The following is a 17925-nucleotide window of genomic DNA, read 5'->3' on the forward strand; positions in this document are numbered from 1 at the left end:
CAATAACTGTCAGTGACTGTATACTTGGAGGACATGGGAGCTGGAGGGGGAGGTCTTTGGAAATCACCAGGTTCCGGTTTTCTGTTTCCCATCTGAGTCCTCAGCTACAAAGATACCTTGCTCACATGGTAGTAGAGCTGGGAGGGATTAGGTTCCAGCTGTCATGTTGCTATCTCTATTAATGGTCTTTGGCCTGTATAGGTTTTTTAAAAGCTGTGTATGTATATGTATGTGTATGTCTTTGTGTGTATGTGTGTCTCTTTGTATGTAAGCATAGCATGTAGGCCCAAAGAAGCTAGAAGAGGATGTTGGATTCTCCAGAGCTGCAAGTAGAGGCGGTTGTGAGCTTCCCAACATGGATGCTGAAAGTGAAACTTGGGTCTTCTGCAAGAACAACTAGTATAAGCACTCTTAACCTCTGGGTCATCCCTCCAGCCTAGTCTGTCAGAGTGGGCATGTGAGTGTGCATGTGCACATGCCAGGAGAGGACATTGGAGGATCTTTGTCAGTTTCCACCCGTTATTTGAGGCAATGTCTGGAACCTGCTAGGCTGGCAAGTCCCAGTCATATTCCTGTCTCCATCCTCTGGGAGCTGGAGTTATAGTCATGTACTGACTCATGGATTGTTATGTGCGTGCTGGGATACAGCTCTAGTCTTGATGGTTGTGTAGAAGCACTTTTTATCTCTTGAGCATTTCTGGCTTGTGTAGTTTACTCTGAACAGTCTTCTTTCTTGGCAGCTTCCTTCTCATCTTTTTGTTTAGATTTCATAATTTAACAGCTTGAGGGCTTTCATTAGGGCCTGAGTCTGCTCTGTCTTCCTGCTTCCCCTCTTGTTCTTGCGTGATGACATTTTTCACCCACTACTGTCACTTCTAGTGGCTAGCTGTTAGTAGATTAAAGATCACTGAGTCTTGGCTTATAGTCACATGTACTTTCTGTACATGAGGGTGCTTATAATTTTACCCTTAAATAAGTTTTGTAATTATTTGACCCTCTGGTATTGAGGTTATGTTGTTTTCTTTTTACTGTGCCTACTAAAACATTATTATGCTACATAATTGAGTTTTTAATGCCTTTTGATGATTCTATTGAGACTCTAAGGGTATTTATTTCAGCTGCAGTAGTGGGGATTTATTAAGATAGGTGGCAGTAAAGTCGGGTATGCTGTTGACAGGATTACTGTGTGTCCAGTGTGACTGGAGAGAGCCACACTGCCATTCTGAGAGTGTTCCGCTCTAAACTCTTCCTCTGTGGTCAGGAAACAGTCTACTTTTAACAGTAAAGGATCTTGTTAAGTTCTATTAAAAAGATGAAGTGATTCCTTTCTCTCTTAGTTCTGCCTGAAAGGTTTCCTAGGCAGTGTCGTTTTGAGTCAGCCTTGCAAAGCTTCCTGGGTCTGCCCTTGACTTAAGTAGTGACAGGGAACAGTCAGTCTTCATGGTGCTTTTTTTGGTTACTTTATTTTTAATGAGGGTTGGAATTATTGCCCTCTCTGGTGCTTCATGTTGTCTAGATAAGGACTTACCTTATTCCAGTCTAAAGGGCAGTAGGAAGGCCTATAAAATTTGGATAAACCTCCATGGCAGGTTATTCATAGCAAACTGTCTATCTGATACCTTATTTTTTGAAACTCAACAACACCACTCTGTAAATATTTGCTGATAAACTAGTGATATTGGCTGGAGGCAAAATTGACTGACAAAGTGTTACCAGTCAGCAGAGGTGGGGGGTTTTTGTCACTTGCTGGCTTCAGCTCTGCCACTGAAGTTGACCTTGCTCAGGAACTGGGTACCAGCCAGGTGCTAGAAGTACCTTGGCTTTCATCTGCTCTGGAGAATGCTGGGGTGGCCTTGTCACAGAAGGTCTTTCAGTGCAGGGGTTTTCTAATTTTTCAAACACATTAGTGGCAAATAGAAATAATCATTTTTAGAAATTAACTTTTAAGTTAGCATACATTGGATTGTGATAGAATCTTTGCCCCTCCCCCACACTATCCCAAGCCTTTTCCAGTTCCAGCTGGTTCTCCTCCTTCCTTTGTCAGCTCTCTGCTGCTTTCTGGTTGCCTGTATTTCACCCCTGTTTCCCATTGTCAGAGCTAATGCCTCTTTTCCTCCCTTTTCAGAATTGTGATATTCCCCGTGCATGTGGATGTGTGTGCATGTACACACACACACACACACACACACACACACACACACACATGTGTGCACATACACAGAAACAGGTGATCAGACACAGACACAAAGACACACACACAATTTTAAATCTAGTTTCTGCATACAAAGGAAAATATGTTACTTGTCTTTCTGAATTTGGCTTATTTAGAAATAGTGTATTTCTCTAAACTGAATTTATGGCCTTTTTAAAAATAAATTTTGTGACATTCAAGATTACAAATAGAATAAAAAGAAAATTTAGATATTTTAGAGCAATAAAAAACAAGATTTTTAGGTATTTAGATAATGAAAAAAAGGTAAAGAGATTGTTAGATGCATAAAGATTTAACTGCCAGTTCTTCTTTTTGTGTGCCATCTTTGTAACTTTTCTGACAGTTCTAGTAAGTGCCTATTTCCTGATCCTTGGTTTCTTTTTATGTGTCTTCCTTCCTGGCACATAGAGATTATTGGAGAATACTTACCAAAGTGTTCATGTTGGGTCAGCTGAAAAGCCTTTGTGTGGGGACTGCCTGGTCACCTCCTCTGGTTTTTGTGCACAGTTGTGTGCACCCTCTTTACCTTCCATCTCCTGTCTTTGGGGTAGCCCTGGCTGTCCTGGAACTCACTCTGTAGACCAGGCTGGCCTCGAACTCAGAAATACGCCTGCCTCTGCCTCCCAAGTGCTGGGATTAAAGGAATGTGCCACCACTGCCCGGCTGTTCTTGCTTTCTGAGCTGCCTAGTATAAAATTGTCTCTGTTCCATATCACACTCCAGTGAAGAGGAGGCTAGCTCCTTCATAAAAACACAGATCATCTCTCTGAACTGGAGGTTTCTTGTTGGGCCTAACACAAGGTCTAATCTCCATTTCAGTTTCTCTCAGGCAGCAGAGTGGCTTTTGAGAGTACTCTGCCACTCAAACTGCTTTGCTCCTGGCTCAGCATCTGCTGTGGAGTAGGGTTACACTTGCATTTGAATCGTGGCCCTGACCTTGCTTTGTGTTACCCAGAAAACTTGAATAACATTTGCGCTACATATCCAAAAAAGTGGGAAATTGTTTCCAGAGGCTGCCTGTTCTAGGACCGTTACAGGCCACAACTGCACCTTCTGCTCTCCTTCTAGACTCCATCTGCAGACTTTATGGTGACTTACAAGCATAGCCCTAAGTTGCCTCACTTCTGACTTCTCATACGAATAGGAAGAGAACTTGGTGAAGTTTTCTGAACCATTGAGGTTCTTTAGCAGGATACTGAGGTTATTGGGGGACTCCTAGCTGTGGCAGGTAAAGCTCTGGTAGATGTCTGTCTGTGGGAGCTTTGAGAGATGCAAAGCACAAGTGCAGAAACCCTCGTAGGGTCTGTTTTAGGTAGTTATTAAATGTGCCAGTTAGGCTTATTACTCATGTCACAAGTGGAAATGACTGCACATAGAAATGGTGATTTTGTGGTAAATGAGATTTTTTTTTTTTTAAACTTTTAAATGCTTCTGTAACACGCATGCATTTTTCTTCAGGAGTGTATAAATATTTTGTTATTAGAATAAAGCCTTATTACTACTTTATCCTTAAGCATAACATTTCCAGTCTGCCACTTTAACCCTTAAAAATGAAACCCTACCAATCAATCTTTCTAGTCTCCATGTAATTGCCTAAAGCCAAAATAAAGCCTTTTCTCAGCCAGTTACAGTAGAAACGAGCTAATATATTGGGAACAGAATAACCATCAGCAGTCAGCCGTTAGCTGTTTACTAATGAACTCCCAGATGAGTGAAAACATTCAGAAACAGTGTTTGACTTGAGGCTGTGCATGAACGCCACACTTGAGTTGTAGGAAAGCAGCTTATGTGCTGCACACTCTCCTAGTGCTTCATCTCAGCAGCGGCAGGGCTGGGAAGCTTTTGGGGCTCAGCTCCATTTACTATTAAGTAAATAAACTTTTGGGTGACGTCAGGCAAGACCAGTGCAGTTCATCTTATACTGAATTTCATTTGTTTTTACTTGAAAATAATTGCTGATGTGGGGAAATCTTAAAGGAAGAGTAGTTTACATTCCAGTGAATTAAGAGTATCATTCAAAGAATGGTGAAGGGAGAAAGAGGAAGGTAGTTCCAACTTGGAGATCTAGTTGATAAGAATTAGCATCTGGGAAGAAAAGTGACCCTTTTTCAGCCTGGACTGATAGATTCATAGGACTGTTGCAAACCCTGGAAGAAGATGACTTCATCAAATTCTAAACTCCTGGGACAAATTTGTGACTATAGTGTAGCTTCAAAGAAAATCATTGTCCTGCACACTAAGGGAATGTAAATAGTTTCAGGAAAGAAACTATCAAGTTACAACAAAAGCTGAGAAGGAGTGATATCAGTCTAGAGACAGTTCATATGTAACAACAAAGATGGCTTGAACATTTACTGGACTGTGCCGACTTCAGACCCAAAGTGAGCACTTCTGATTCTGATTCCCATACATCTTGCTCGGAGGTGAAGATGTGAAGCACCTCTGGAAGTGTGCACATAGGCTCCCTAGAGTGGTAGGAAGGACTGCACTTGGGTCTCACTGTGGTCAACCAGTGGTTAAAACAGCTGTTTTAGGTTCCTGGTCAGTTTCTTTTGAAGGAGAGGGAGCAGCTATAGAGAACTTTGTCACTGTCAGGATGGAACCTTTGGTAGGGTTTCCTGGTTCTGCTCATTGACCAACACTGTCTCCATAAAGGGCAGCTTTGACAACACACACACTTCACTGTAATTATGCTCTGTGTGAGGCTCTAGGTTAAACGAATTTCTAGCATTTACTTTTGTCTTATATTATCCAGTTACGCTGATTCAGTCACTATGCAGCAAGGTGGGCATTTCTGTCCCCTGGACACTGTGTGGTATGTGAGAGACGCTGAATCTCTCTTCCTTGTTCTATTGCAGGTTTCAGCAAGCAGATGGTGGAAATCCTTCACAAACACAATATTCAGTTCAGCAGTTTTGATATCTTCTCAGATGAAGAAGTTCGACAGGGGCTCAAAACATACTCTAATTGGCCCACCTATCCTCAGCTCTATGTCTCTGGAGAGCTCGTAGGAGGACTTGACATAATTAAGGTTTGATTCTTTATAAAAACAGTTCGTTTAGAGCGCACTTTTCTAAAGTCTTCTAATAAATTGAAAGCACATATTTTTTTTTTTTGTACCTTGGGATTTACTAATGAGAACCCAGTATTTCTGATAGACATTTGTCAGTGTTCTACAGTGGGGGTGATCGAGGTAGTTTATGTTGTCATAATGTGCTTCTTTCAGGAGCTGGAAGCATCAGAAGAGTTAGATACAATTTGTCCCAAAGCACCCAAGTTAGAGGAAAGGTAAGTGCTAGAAATCTGGCAGCAGTATGCTCTGTATCTTAACCGTGTATAAATCCTGTTAGTGTGTTATTCTTTCTGAGTAGACACCAAACATTTAGTGGTTGCCTATTCAGGTCATAATGTTGTGGTGTTCCTCAGCACCTAGTCTTGCAAAGTTGGGATGCTCTCATTTGGACTGGAGATGTTTTAGCTTGGTTTAGTGATTATGAAGATGTTACTTCATGCTGTAGAAATATCACTTTCAGTGGGTCCAGGGTCCTATTTGGTTCTTGCTTTTTTTGTGTGAGCATAGCACCTCTGTGTTTTTGTGTGCAGCTCAAGTGCTGTGTTCAATCCTAAATGTGATAAGAGTTTAATGGGAAAAGCTAGGTTCTCAGAGGCTTCTCTAAGCCATAGTCACAAAACTCAGGCAGAGTCTGGAGCTATGAAACCATCTTTCTGTTTATGAGGGAAATACAGCCTGCTTTAGAAGTATTGTAGAAATGGTGGATTTTGGTGTAGAGGGACATGTGAAGGTGGTTCTGTTGTAATAAATGTGAATTTATTAATTCACATTTTTATATTAATAATTAAAAATAATTTATCTTGAAATGCATCAGACCTCAACAATTGTTAGTTGGTCTTTGAGTTTATAGTTTCCTTGCTATTTCACATTTTGAGAATCTATAAATATTTAATAAAGATTATTTGTCTGTTCTTAATCCAAGTACTCCTTAGAAATAGTATTATCTGTGTATGTCATGCTGGCCAAATGCCACTGGTCTGTATACCCTTTTGTTGTGATGAGAAGATAGTGGTGTTATGGATACCACATAGGCCCCTTTGTGGACTTTTATCACGGCCCATGATGTCCTTTCCCCCTGAGGCTGTGCTGCTCCTAGGGCGCCTCTTAGTCTCATACCCTGGATTACCTCTGTAGCCTGTCCTTGATGTTGTTGCCACGTCTCCCTCAGACCCTGTTTCCTAAAGTGTTGCTTCTTGCCCTCCCTGCTTCAGGCACGCACAGACTGACTAGAGCGTATGTTTCACGTAGTAGTTTAAAGAGCTCCTCTCCAGTGATGTGATGAGTATTTTGACAGCTGAGTTACGTGTGATGCATGGATCTTGGTGGTTAGATCATCTGTGAGTGGGCGTGGCCAGGTCTGTGTCCTGTTGGCCTGTGTGATCTATACATCTGACCAGAGTCAGCTTTATTCCACAAGGTTTTGACCATGCTGTTTCCACAGCATGAGAAGAGTGAAGAGAAAATGATGTGACCTGTTACCTGTACACTGATTTTCCCTAAAGATTTGTGACTAAACTTTGTTTTAAATTTGGGTGATTAACATTCCTGATAGATAACAAGTTAGATTGTGCTTTTTGACAGGTGGCATATAAAGATAAAATGAGAAGGGTTGATGTTTTGAGGTTAGTGGTGGCTGGAGGACTAAGATTTTCTTTCTTAGGCTCACTGCCCTGTTCTGGTGTGAAGAGTGTTATGCACCATCATGATGGGAAGTGCTCACTGCTTCATTTGGGGAACTGGTAGATGGCTTGGTATACAGGCCCCCCATTGAATAATTCCTTACTGAATTGATTATTATTATTTTTTTAGTACTGCAAGTTGATGGGCTTAAATTGTAACTTGAAAGAACATTCGTTGCCTTAAAAAGCCATATTACATTTTACAGTGGCTCAGGGAGAGAATGAAATAAAGGAAAGTGTCAATGCTTTTGCTTGTTTAGTACCACTCAAAGCTGTGAGCCGTCATCCTGCTATCCCTCAAATACGCCCGCTACTCAGGAAGCAGAGCAGAAGTGCTGTTTAATAATTGAGCTGAGCCATTTTATATCAGTCTTTTTTCTCTTTAGGCTCAAAGTGCTGACCAATAAAGCTTCTGTGATGCTCTTTATGAAAGGAAACAAACAGGTAAAGAACTCAAAAATGGTTTTATTTGTAATTTCTTTTGATGTTAACATCTGCAGCAAGGGGACAGTTAAGTCTTTTTTTTCCTAGTTTAGCTAATGAAGCTATAGTGGTATCAGGAAGTTATCCAGGCCTTAATTGGTGCTTATGGAGATCAAACAAAGTAATCTCCATTTTGCTTGACTTTATCATCAGTATCTCAGCAGGGTGCATTTCTTTCTGCTGCCAAACGTCGTCAGCTGAAGTGGTCAACACTGCTAGCACTTAGCTAGTACCTTTTTTGAGAATGTGGACTGTGGGCACATGTATGTCCCTGGTAGTCCTAAGGTTCTTGTCCTTAGGGCCACCGAGTAGGAAATAAATCCTGACAGTGGCCCTTGTGCTCTGAGGTAACATGATTGGTTCTTGCAGTCTGATGAAAGTCCGCATACTGAATTAGTTTGATAGGCCCCCTTACACTCATTAAGCGGTACAAGCTGACTCTCTCCTGTGTTGGGATTAGATTGGTAATTTCAAAAAGCTAGTCCTGTCATTTCTCTTCGATTTTGTAGTTAACAGTTGAGTTTCAACTGTTCAACTTGAGGCAGGCAAAGCTGTGCAGTTTGCTTTCCTCTCAGGATAAGGAGACTAAATCTTAGGAGGGTGAGGTAGTGGAGTGAGGAAGCTGCTCAGGCTCTGGACGAGCCACCTTGGGCAGGAAATGCCAGAGACTCTTGACTTCCTTGTGCCTTTTCATGAATGGATCTATTAGTGCTATAGGACTGTTTTAATTAACATCAGGTTACCATAAGGGTTGCCATGGTGTCAACACAGTGAAGGCCATTAGTTAAAACAACTAACTAGTTAATGTAACTAGTGTGATGGAAGTAATAAGGAAGACATTAATATAATTTTATCATGTAGATACCACTGTGTTAGGACATAGACTCTAACTGGGATAGTGCACAGTGTTAATAACTTGTAGTAATGAGGAAGTGGAACTCTTGCTCCATGACTGTTGAAAGCAGACTTTCACTCTCCACATTTCTTGTGCCTGTCTAGGAAGAATTTGTATGTCTTGGAAGTAGTATCCTGGGAGCTTTTAAGTTGTTGTGTATTGTCAGTCTTTTTTCCCAAGATAGCTGGGACTTGGGGAATCTGCCCTGAAATAAAGCATAGGAATTCAGTCACTTCAAATAGCTGATGCCACAATGCAAAGATCTGGCTTAACTGTGTTCTGTCATTGTGCATAGAGCAAGAAAAAGAGTCAGGTGATTCTGTGTAGATGATCTGTGTTTTATTTAGGGGACCATCCTGACAACAAAGATTTTAAGCTGCTGCATGTCACTCGGCTTAAAAGGTTAAAGCCAAAGTCAGTCTGAAGGTTGTTTGGAATGAAGTCAGAGAGGATGGAAGAGGCACAGGAGCTGGGTCCACGTGCTGACTTGAGCATTCACACTGGCCACACTCACTGGGTCTGTGGAAAATAATGTACACTCTTTTTTTTTTTTTTTTTTTTTTTTTTTTTTTTTTTTTTAATGATTTAGGAAGCAAAATGCGGATTCAGCAAACAAATTCTGGAAATACTGAATAGTACTGGGTATGTCCATTCTGCTACTGCTACTTCACAGTTTTACTGTTTAAGCGTATTTGCATAGTACTTATTTATTGACATACATTTCTCATTTTAATAGTATATTTTGAATGCTTTAACTTAGACCAAAAAGGGATTTTTAGGCCCTTGTTCTCACTATGCATAAATACAGGGAGACTGTCACATAATCTAAGCATTTTTTGAAGCCTGTGTTTTCAGAGCTAGAAAGATGACTCAGTGATTAAGTGTGTACTGTTCTTAAAGAAGATGAGCGTTGTTTCCCAGCACCCATAGCACCCATAGCAGCACCCATAGCAGCACCCATAGCAGCACCCATAGCATCTTAGCTGCCTGTAACTCAGGTCCTGGGCATGGGAGGGAGGCCTCTGGTCCGCTTTGTGTGAGGTAGGATGATTGCTGTTTAAGTCTCTGCTCCTGTGTTGGAGCTGCTGGGATAGAGTTGTGGGTGGGGACTCCCTGATGGGCTTTTGTGCTTAGAACCAAATCCATCTATGTGGAGCTGTTGAGCACATGTTCTTTTGGATTTTCAAATGTTTGATTTTTCTTGTTTTTTCAAATTACAATATGTGTTCTGATCATACTTTGAATGGATAGCCTGTTCTCCGAAGTTGCAGGATGGAGGGCAGTTATGTAGCACCATCTGAATATGACCTTTAAAAAATGGCTCTTCTTTTTAAAGCAAGATGGGGGGCCAGCAAGATGGTATAGAGGGTAAAGGTACTTGTCCCCAAGACTGATGCCTGGAGTTTGATCCCTGGGACCCAAATAGTGGAGGGAGAGAATTGACTCCTCTTACAAGTTGTCCTTTGACTGACACACAGATATCTTGGTCTTCTGCTGTGCCCATAAATACTTAAAATTTGGCAAGTCCCACTGTAGCTAGTGTTGTCCATCAAAAGACCCAGTGGTTTTGTCTTAGAACAACAAGTCTGACAGTAAAAGTCGTTTCCATTGCTTTACAGCAGGCTTTCTAGAGTAAGTTTTGTTAGCGGTGGACTGCTTTTCTTGATTGTATTAAAAACACTAGATAGGCTGGGCAGTGGTGGCGCACGCCTTTAATCCCAGGAGGCGGGAAGCAGAGGCAGGCGTATTTCTGAGTTCGAGGCCAGCCTGGTCTACAGAGTGAGTTCCAGGACAGCCAGGGCTATACAGAGAAACCCTGTCTTGAAAACCAAAAACAAAAGAAACCCACTAGATAGATTTTATGTTTTTGTTTAAAATAACCAGCTGATAAGACACTTTTTCCTTTTGTAGGGTTGAATATGAAACTTTTGATATACTGGAGGATGAAGAAGTAAGTTCTAGGTTTTCCATCCCATGTTTTACCTTTGTTCATAGGGTCTGATGGGAAGGATTCAGGATTTCTGTTGTTTCTTTAGGTGCGTCAGGGATTAAAAACGTTCTCAAATTGGCCAACCTACCCTCAGCTGTATGTGAGAGGGGATCTTGTTGGAGGATTGGATATTGTCAAGGTAAGAGCTTTTCATTGCTATTCTCAAGAACTGAAATATTTGACGTGTTTAAACAGCCAATTTTGGTGGTGTCTGGCTCCTCTTTTCTGCAGCCTCACCCAGCCTCGTCTGTGTGTGTGTGTGTGTGTGTGTGTGTGTGTGTGTGTGTGTGTGATGCGTGATGCTTCCTCCTGCTCTGAGCCATCTTCAAAGCCTTTGAATGCTGCCCACTGCCAGGGAGAGCTAAATGCTGTAGCTGAGTGTTGAGATGACCTCAGAGGACCTGCTGTGCTAACTACAACCCCGCTTCCTTCCCTGTTTTCTTGTCTATCAGTCCATCTTTACCTGGTTCCCAAAACTTTAGGTTTTCTCGTGTCTTCCGTACTTAAATCTTTTTATCTCCATTTTTTGGGGCCCAGTTTCTTTTGTAAATGTGCATTTCTCCTATCGGGAGAATTTCTCTGCTCTAAAATTTGTATGCATTTCTATTTTTTGTTGTAATTGTTTCTCTGGGTCATTTTTCTTTTCCCTTAACCACCAGGTGTGAGGATGAGGCCTAGGAGATCATGGTCTGTCTCAGCCTTCCCAGTTCTGAGATTATGGGTATGAGCCATCAAAGCTGGTCTTACATCACTTCAAATTCTTCCTGATGCTCTGTCTATTTTAGGAACTTGGTAAATGGTTATTAGACAGTTAAAAAACTTAAACAGACCTGGCATTTCTTTTTATTTTTTTTGAGACAGAGTTTCTCTGAGAAGCCTTGGCTGTCCTGGAACTTCTTCTGTAGCCCAGGCTGGCTTCTAACTCAGAGATTGCCTACCTTTGCCTCTTGAGTGGTGACATATACCACCAGTGCCTGGCAATGGACCTGACATTTTAAAATGTGCTACTAGGTGGTCTTACCTACTAGTAACTGTGTTTATTAGCTGTATGGTTACTGTGAACTTAGAAAGGGAAGTTGCAGCTCTCCTGGCCCTTCTCTACCCTACTGCTCTCCACCTTGGCCAGTGTGTTGAGGGTGTGAACCAGCAGATGGTAGATCAGCTCCTTCTCCAGGGCAGGATATTACCCTCTGGCTATCTGAGTTTTTTTCTGAGTTTTAAGTGGACAAAAAAAAAATTTAAAATATGGTTAACATTATAAAGTAAAAGCTTTAAAAACAGGCTTTCATAATATGGACAAACTCAATCTCTGGGCCAGCCAGCAATCTATGAAATCAGAGCTGAAGGCAGCGGTAGGGCTGCTTTGTCCTGGTGTCGCAGGGCAGGCTCTATTTCCTGCCAAGTGCAGAGTTTGATGGCACTTTGACAATAAGGTAGGGCAAAAACAAGGTAGAGATGTAGTTTTCCTAGTAATGGTCTCATTCCTGGAGGAAAAAAAAACACTGTAGCTTTTAGGAACCCTTAAGCAATGAGGTGAGTATGCATTTGTTACTTTACTATCTAGGTGCACACACGTATCATGCAGACAAAGTGAGTGTGCATTTGTTACTTTACTATCTAGGTGCACACACGTATCATGCAGACAAAGTGAGTGTGCATTTGTTACTTTACTATCTAGGTGCACACACGTATCATGCAGACAAAGTAAGTGTGCATTTGTTACTTTAACATCTAGGTGCACACGTATCATATGCAGGTAGACATATTACATACTGCCTTCAGATCCCAGATGCTTTTGAGCCTTGTCTTTTGAGTTCTTGTCTGAATGTCTCACAGTCCTGCCTTAGTCCTAAAGGGTCTTAGGAGACCAGGAAGTAGTTGAAACCTTTTGGGAACTGTATGACTTTATGATCCCTGCTCAGAACACATGCATTTGCAAGCTGGTGCTACTGCTCCTACTTTTTGTGAACTGTCATAGTTCGTGGAAACGTCACTTTGTGTTTCCTGCAGAGTGCTGTTTTTCATCTGTTCATTAATATACATTCCATATGGTAATTCTGATTAGCTTCTGTTAGAGCACTGGTACTTTTTGTTGACTTAGTAACTCAGTGACTTGTTCAGTCTGATCTCCTGAAAAAGGCAGTTACTGACAGGCTGGTGATGAACTGAGAAGCTCTTAGACTCGGGGTGCTTGGTCAAGTGTGTTTAAATGCCTAGAGAAGATGTGAGAGCTGCCTGCTCTCAAAGGAGAAAGAAACTCCCCAGGAGTCTCAGAGGGAAGGATTCTTATTATTATGTAGAGTTCATCTGCTTTCCAGCATAGCTTAGGTGTAAATCTGGAGATGAGAAGAATGGACCGTAATGCAGCAGGTGCTGGCGTGTGAGGGGAAACTGGGAAGACCTGATGCCACTGAAGGCTACCCATCAGTTATGGACCTGAACTCCGGCTACCTGGGCTTAGTGATTTTGTGTTCACTAATCTGTTGGTTTAGAACACCCTATTTCACTTTGTAACCTGAGATTGTTTGCCAGCCCTCCCTCCCATTTGTGAGTTCTATGTGTGCAGATTCAACCACTGAAGATAAAAAAAAGTATATATTTTTTAATCTGTAGAATCGAGACTTGGTAATGTGTACATGCCTTTAATTCCAACATTTGACCTGCAAAGGCAGGAAGATTTCTGTAAGTTGGCTACTTAGTTCTAGGACACCCAGAGATTCCTTATCAAAAGAATTTTTTTTTTTTTTTTTTTTTTAGTCTGTAGCGAACATGTAGTAAGGGGGGCCCCGCAGGTGTTATGTTAGGAAGAGAAATAAACTCAGGGAGAATGAAAACTGTTCAGATTGACTTTTGTCAACCTGGATCAAACTTCAGAAATATGATGCCAGGCAGTTTATTGCCAACATACTTAAACCCAATATAATTTGGAAAAAAAGTTTCCCAATATAATCCCCAGTGTAAAAGAAAGTATAATTACATTGAAACTCAACTCAAAGACCATGTCGTTTCTTCCAGCCAGATAGGTTATAGAGATAGGCAACCTGTATTAGCTTAAGGGCCTAAGGAAGGGTCTAGCCTGGATAGTGTGGAGGTTATTTGGCCTCTTAGGCACCTCTAGGCCTGGCTGTGGAAGCTTGGAGGAGCCTCTGACTTTACAGATAATGTAAGGGTCACTTAGACTGTTAGATGTCTTCAGTCCTAGTTGTAGAAGTTCGATGAAGCTTGGTATGGTCTAGCTCAGCAGATATTGCAGATCACCAGGCTATGAATAGCCTCCCATTCTCAGCTTCTGGTGTGTTTAACATTCCCAGTTTCCCTGGAGATCTGTGGATACAAGGGCCTTCATGCTCCCAGCAGTGTGCCAGTGTTTTCTTTATCATTATTTCCAAGTAACAGGCACAACAGCATTCACATTAGAACCTGGAGACCAGGTTTAGCATGGGGGTGGTGTGCCCTGTGTTGTCTACATATTACCTTCTGTAAGGAGTGATCCCAGAGTCAGCCTCCATGAATACAGAAAGATGACTCTATTTAGTTTTAAAATACATTCTAGTCTATAGTTTGTGTTCAGTTTTACTTGTGCAGAGAGAGGAGGGGTGAGAGAGACTTGGACCCAAGGCCTTGGCATGTTAGGCCAGTGTCCTACTGCTGAGCCTTGTATTCTGTTTTATGGTGTTAGAATGTTGGCATGTTGAAAGCTTGTGAGTGTGTCTCCTTTTTGTGTCAGATACAGGTAAAAGCTTGTTGTTGGTATGACCATAGACTCTTCTCATATATGCTCTTTTTTTTTTTTTTTTTTTTTTTTTTTTAAGGAACTGAAAGACAATGGTGAATTGCTGCCTATACTGAAAGGAGAAAATTAGTGAACGTTAAGCATGGTGTCCAAGGACCGCAAGAAGTATTTAATTACCGTGGAACAGTTGATGACTTGGTCCTGAGCAGTGGACTGAGGGTAGAAACACGACACACTCAGCCATGCTCAGTGCGCTTCACAGAGTTGTGCTGAAGAAACATGTTACATTTTCCATGAAGCAGAGAAGGCAATAAACTCTCCAGATCCAGCTAAAAAATGATTGTGTGTAGCATGTGTCTTTGTAACATACAGTCACTGTCACTAATTCCTTTAAATCCCTTTCTTAACACGTGGGCCTCTTGTAGCAATTAGGGAAGGCTATCATGCAGTGAAGGCCTCTTAGAAGCAGTGTGCTGCAGAGCTTGGATAACTTCTGAAGCAGTCCAATAGCTCCCCTCACTGGCCACAGAGCTCCTCACGGCCGCACGGCCGTGGAAGACGCAACTGGAGAAAGCTCATCCTGCTACATTGCAGAAAGCCAGAACATCCGTGTACCAACATCCAGGAGAGGGAGCAGTAGTGACCAAAAGGGAAGCACCCTTCTGTCTTCGTTGCACTGAGTGTGCTAATTTTGCCTTCCAATAGGCAGAGAATACTCTAAAAGCCATGGAAAATTTAAATATATTTTTTTCACTCTGACTTTACATGCATCAGAGACATTTGTCCCATTTTTGCACAAGCTTTTCTTAGGGTTTCTGACTTCACAGCTGTGCTGTCTGCGTATTTGCTGCCTGTGGGATGTTCTTAGATGATCATGTTCTGTGAGGCACTGTGTAAAGGCAAGCAGTGTGTGCCAGTTAACGGGAGGAAAGCAGCCAAGGATGGAGTGTGAATCCAGCCTCTCCAGAGCTTGGAGACGCTGCCCCTTAACCTGGGTCCTGTTGCTGAAGGTGGAGGGGTTGGAGAAGCACACGTTTTAGAGATGGCTGGGGCCTGGCTTCCTAGGGCTTAGGATGTCAATGGGGATTTTATGGATAATAAGGCTCTTCATTTCCACTGAAAGAAAACCATTGGGAAAGAGAACCTTAAATGCAGGTTCTTACGAAGGCTTCTTTCTGTGTACCTCCTGAAGGTCTGACTATATTAGTTACTTTGCTATTGCTGAGATAAAACACTGGGACCAAGGCAGTTTCTAGAAGGAAGTATTTATTTGGTCAGGAAGATTATGGTAGTAAGCCATAGGCATGGTGTCTCGGGCAGAAGCTGAGGACTCACAGTTGAAACTTAGGCATGAAGCAGAGAGAGAGGACTTGAATGGTGCAAGCCTTAAAACTCCCGTCTCCAGTGACATTCTTCCTCAAACAAGGCCACCTAAAACTCCCACACAGCACTGTCAACGGGAAGAAGTCTTCAGAACCTGGAGATTAGGTGGGGGGGGCACACTTTTTATTCAGACCATCTGTAGGAAGACTGCTTTTCTTTAGTTTCCCAAACTGAAATTATTTGTACATGGCCTTTGTATTTTTTTTTTTTTTAATCTCCCAGTGCCTCCTGTTCTATTCCATTATCTCACGCTATGTGTCCCAGTTTCTTTTCTATTGTGATAGAATACCCTGACAAAAATAACTCAGGGAAGAAGTGGCTTATTTGGCTTACAGTAAGGAAGCCAAGGCAGGAACCAGAAGCAGTAAGGACAGGGTGAAAATGAATGCATTGAAGTTCACTTAGGTTCTAGAGTCAGCTCTGTTTCCAGCATCTGCCACACAGATTTCATTTCCTGAGAAAAGGCTGCAGTGTTTGGATGTTTTATTGGGTGTGTGTTGGTGGAGACTTCCAAGTGCGTGCTGTGTGGAGTTGTGCAAGTGCGGACATGTCTGAACACACGGAGGCCCCAAATGGGACGTCTGTGCCGACTCTAACAAGGCCAAGGGAACATTCCAGAAGAGGGGGTGGAAGTGCCACAAAGTTAAAGACTGCAGTCAGGAGGGCAGGAGGCAGGGGCTGGATGGGAAGAAAGGTCAGGAGGAGGAGGGGAATGAGTGTAGTAGGTGTGGCTTATATATAAGGGCAACATTGTCAGAAGTCAAAATCCATCCCCCAAACAGTATAACATGCTCAAAGTGTATGGTTTATGAAGAGGTACACATATAACACCTATCCTGACAGTTGAAGCTGAAGCTCAAAGCTTAAGATTTTCTGGGTTTGGTGTCACACTTGTGACACTTCTGGAAGGATCAGGAAGTGGACGAAGGCAATTCAGAGTTAGCCCGAGATACATGAGACTTTGTCTCAAAAGGTAAAAAGCAAAGGCTAGGAGGACGGCAGAGGCCTTAAGAGCGCACACTGCTCTTGCAGAGGGCTCTAGTTTGATTCCCAGAACCCATGTCAGGTGTCTGAGAACTGTGTGTGCCATCTGAGGGCAGTTGCACAATCTGGTGTTACAGGAGCGGCCCCCATTGAGTCTGCAGAGCTGGTCTTCACAGCTGTTCAGATTTGAAGGAATCCTGGCAAGCTGGTCATCATGGACCCTTGTCCCAAACCTGGTATCCTGCAGGAGGAATATTGGTGTGTATAAGTACCCCTGCAAGGGTCCATGCTTTTAGATTTATTTATTGTATGTGCATGCATGTGCAGTTTGTCTGCATGTGTGTCTGGGTGGGTACCATGTGCTTGGTGCCTGTGGAGGTCAGAAGAGGGTGTCAGACTCCCTGGAACTGGATAGATGTGGGGATGCGTGAGTATCATATGAATGCTGGGAACCAAACCCATGGCTTCAGCAAGAACAAGTATTCTTAACCACTGAGCTATTTCTTTAGCACTCTATTGTGTTTTTTAATGGGGAGAGCCCAGGCTGGGGCAGCAGAGCCTTACTGCCTCTGTCTTCTATGTGTGCCATCAAGTCTAGCAGCAGAAGCAATTCAAGCCAGGCATGTGTCCAGCCCTGGGCTATGCCTGAAGCACCGTGTGCATTCCTATAGGGGAGCTGTGCCATCTAGCGGAAAAGGAAAAGACTCTGGCTTCTGAATGAGGTGTGTGTGTGTGTGTGTGTGTGTGTCAGGAGTAGGGTGGCTTTTCAGAAGCTCCATATTCCGCCATATTCTGACTCTAAATGAACCTTTCTATGCTGCCTCACTCTCATCTAAATGCTACCAGTGACTAATTATTAAACACACCTAATAGTTCTTTAAAAAGTCACACTTAAACCAGGCAGTGGTGGCGCACGCCTTTAATCCCAGCAGAGATTGACGAGGAAGAGGCAGGCAGATTTCTGAGTTCGAGGCCAGCCTGGTCTACAGAGTGAGTTCCAGGACAGCCAGGGGTATACAGAGAAACCTTGTCTCAAAAACCAAAACCAACCAACCAACCAACCAAACAAACAAAAAAGTCACACTTATTTTGAAGAAGTTGCAGTTTCCCACATGGACACTAGATGGGGAGCTTGCCTGGATAGTGATCATGACCTGGGTGTAGGCGTGGGTGATGTTTGGAAAGAAGAGAGGATTGGTTGGTAATTTGGGGCGTTAAACTAGTTTTTATGCTACCAGGCCAAGTTTTTCCTCAAAGGCAACAGACATAGCATGCTGAAAAAGCTAGAAGAAAACTGAAGAAAGCCTTCAGAAACCTACCAGCTACCCCACCCCATATTAAAATATTCTTTTTCTGTTTTATTGAGATGTGTCTCCCTTTGTAGCTGTATCTGCTAGCCAGAAGGGTCTTATCCGTAAATCACGAGCACCTGCTGTACGAGGTGTCCACCACACAGCAAAGGACAGTGCGGTCCAGGCTGGGCTTGGAGATGG

The 17925-nt window shown here is 42.6% G+C and overlaps 1 protein-coding gene across 2 annotated transcripts in view; it reads left to right on the plus strand.

Moving 5' to 3' along the window:
• Glrx3 (glutaredoxin 3) overlaps positions 1-14405 on the plus strand; it is a 30292-nt gene extending 15887 nt beyond the window's left edge. For both annotated transcript variants that reach the window (XM_034485550.2, XM_076912358.1), the window contains 7 exons: positions 5071-5243; positions 5439-5500; positions 7351-7408; positions 8932-8984; positions 10254-10293; positions 10379-10471; positions 14145-14405. In XM_034485550.2, the coding sequence (XP_034341441.1) occupies positions 5071-5243; positions 5439-5500; positions 7351-7408; positions 8932-8984; positions 10254-10293; positions 10379-10471; positions 14145-14195 (530 nt within the window). In that variant the 3' untranslated portion in view covers positions 14196-14405. The remainder of the gene's footprint in view (positions 1-5070; positions 5244-5438; positions 5501-7350; positions 7409-8931; positions 8985-10253; positions 10294-10378; positions 10472-14144) is intronic.
• Positions 14406-17925: the final 3520 nt, after the last annotated feature.

The sequence above is a fragment of the Arvicanthis niloticus genome, chromosome 1 (genome assembly GCF_011762505.2).
Source record: "Arvicanthis niloticus isolate mArvNil1 chromosome 1, mArvNil1.pat.X, whole genome shotgun sequence".
Classification (NCBI taxonomy): domain Eukaryota; kingdom Metazoa; phylum Chordata; class Mammalia; order Rodentia; family Muridae; genus Arvicanthis; species Arvicanthis niloticus.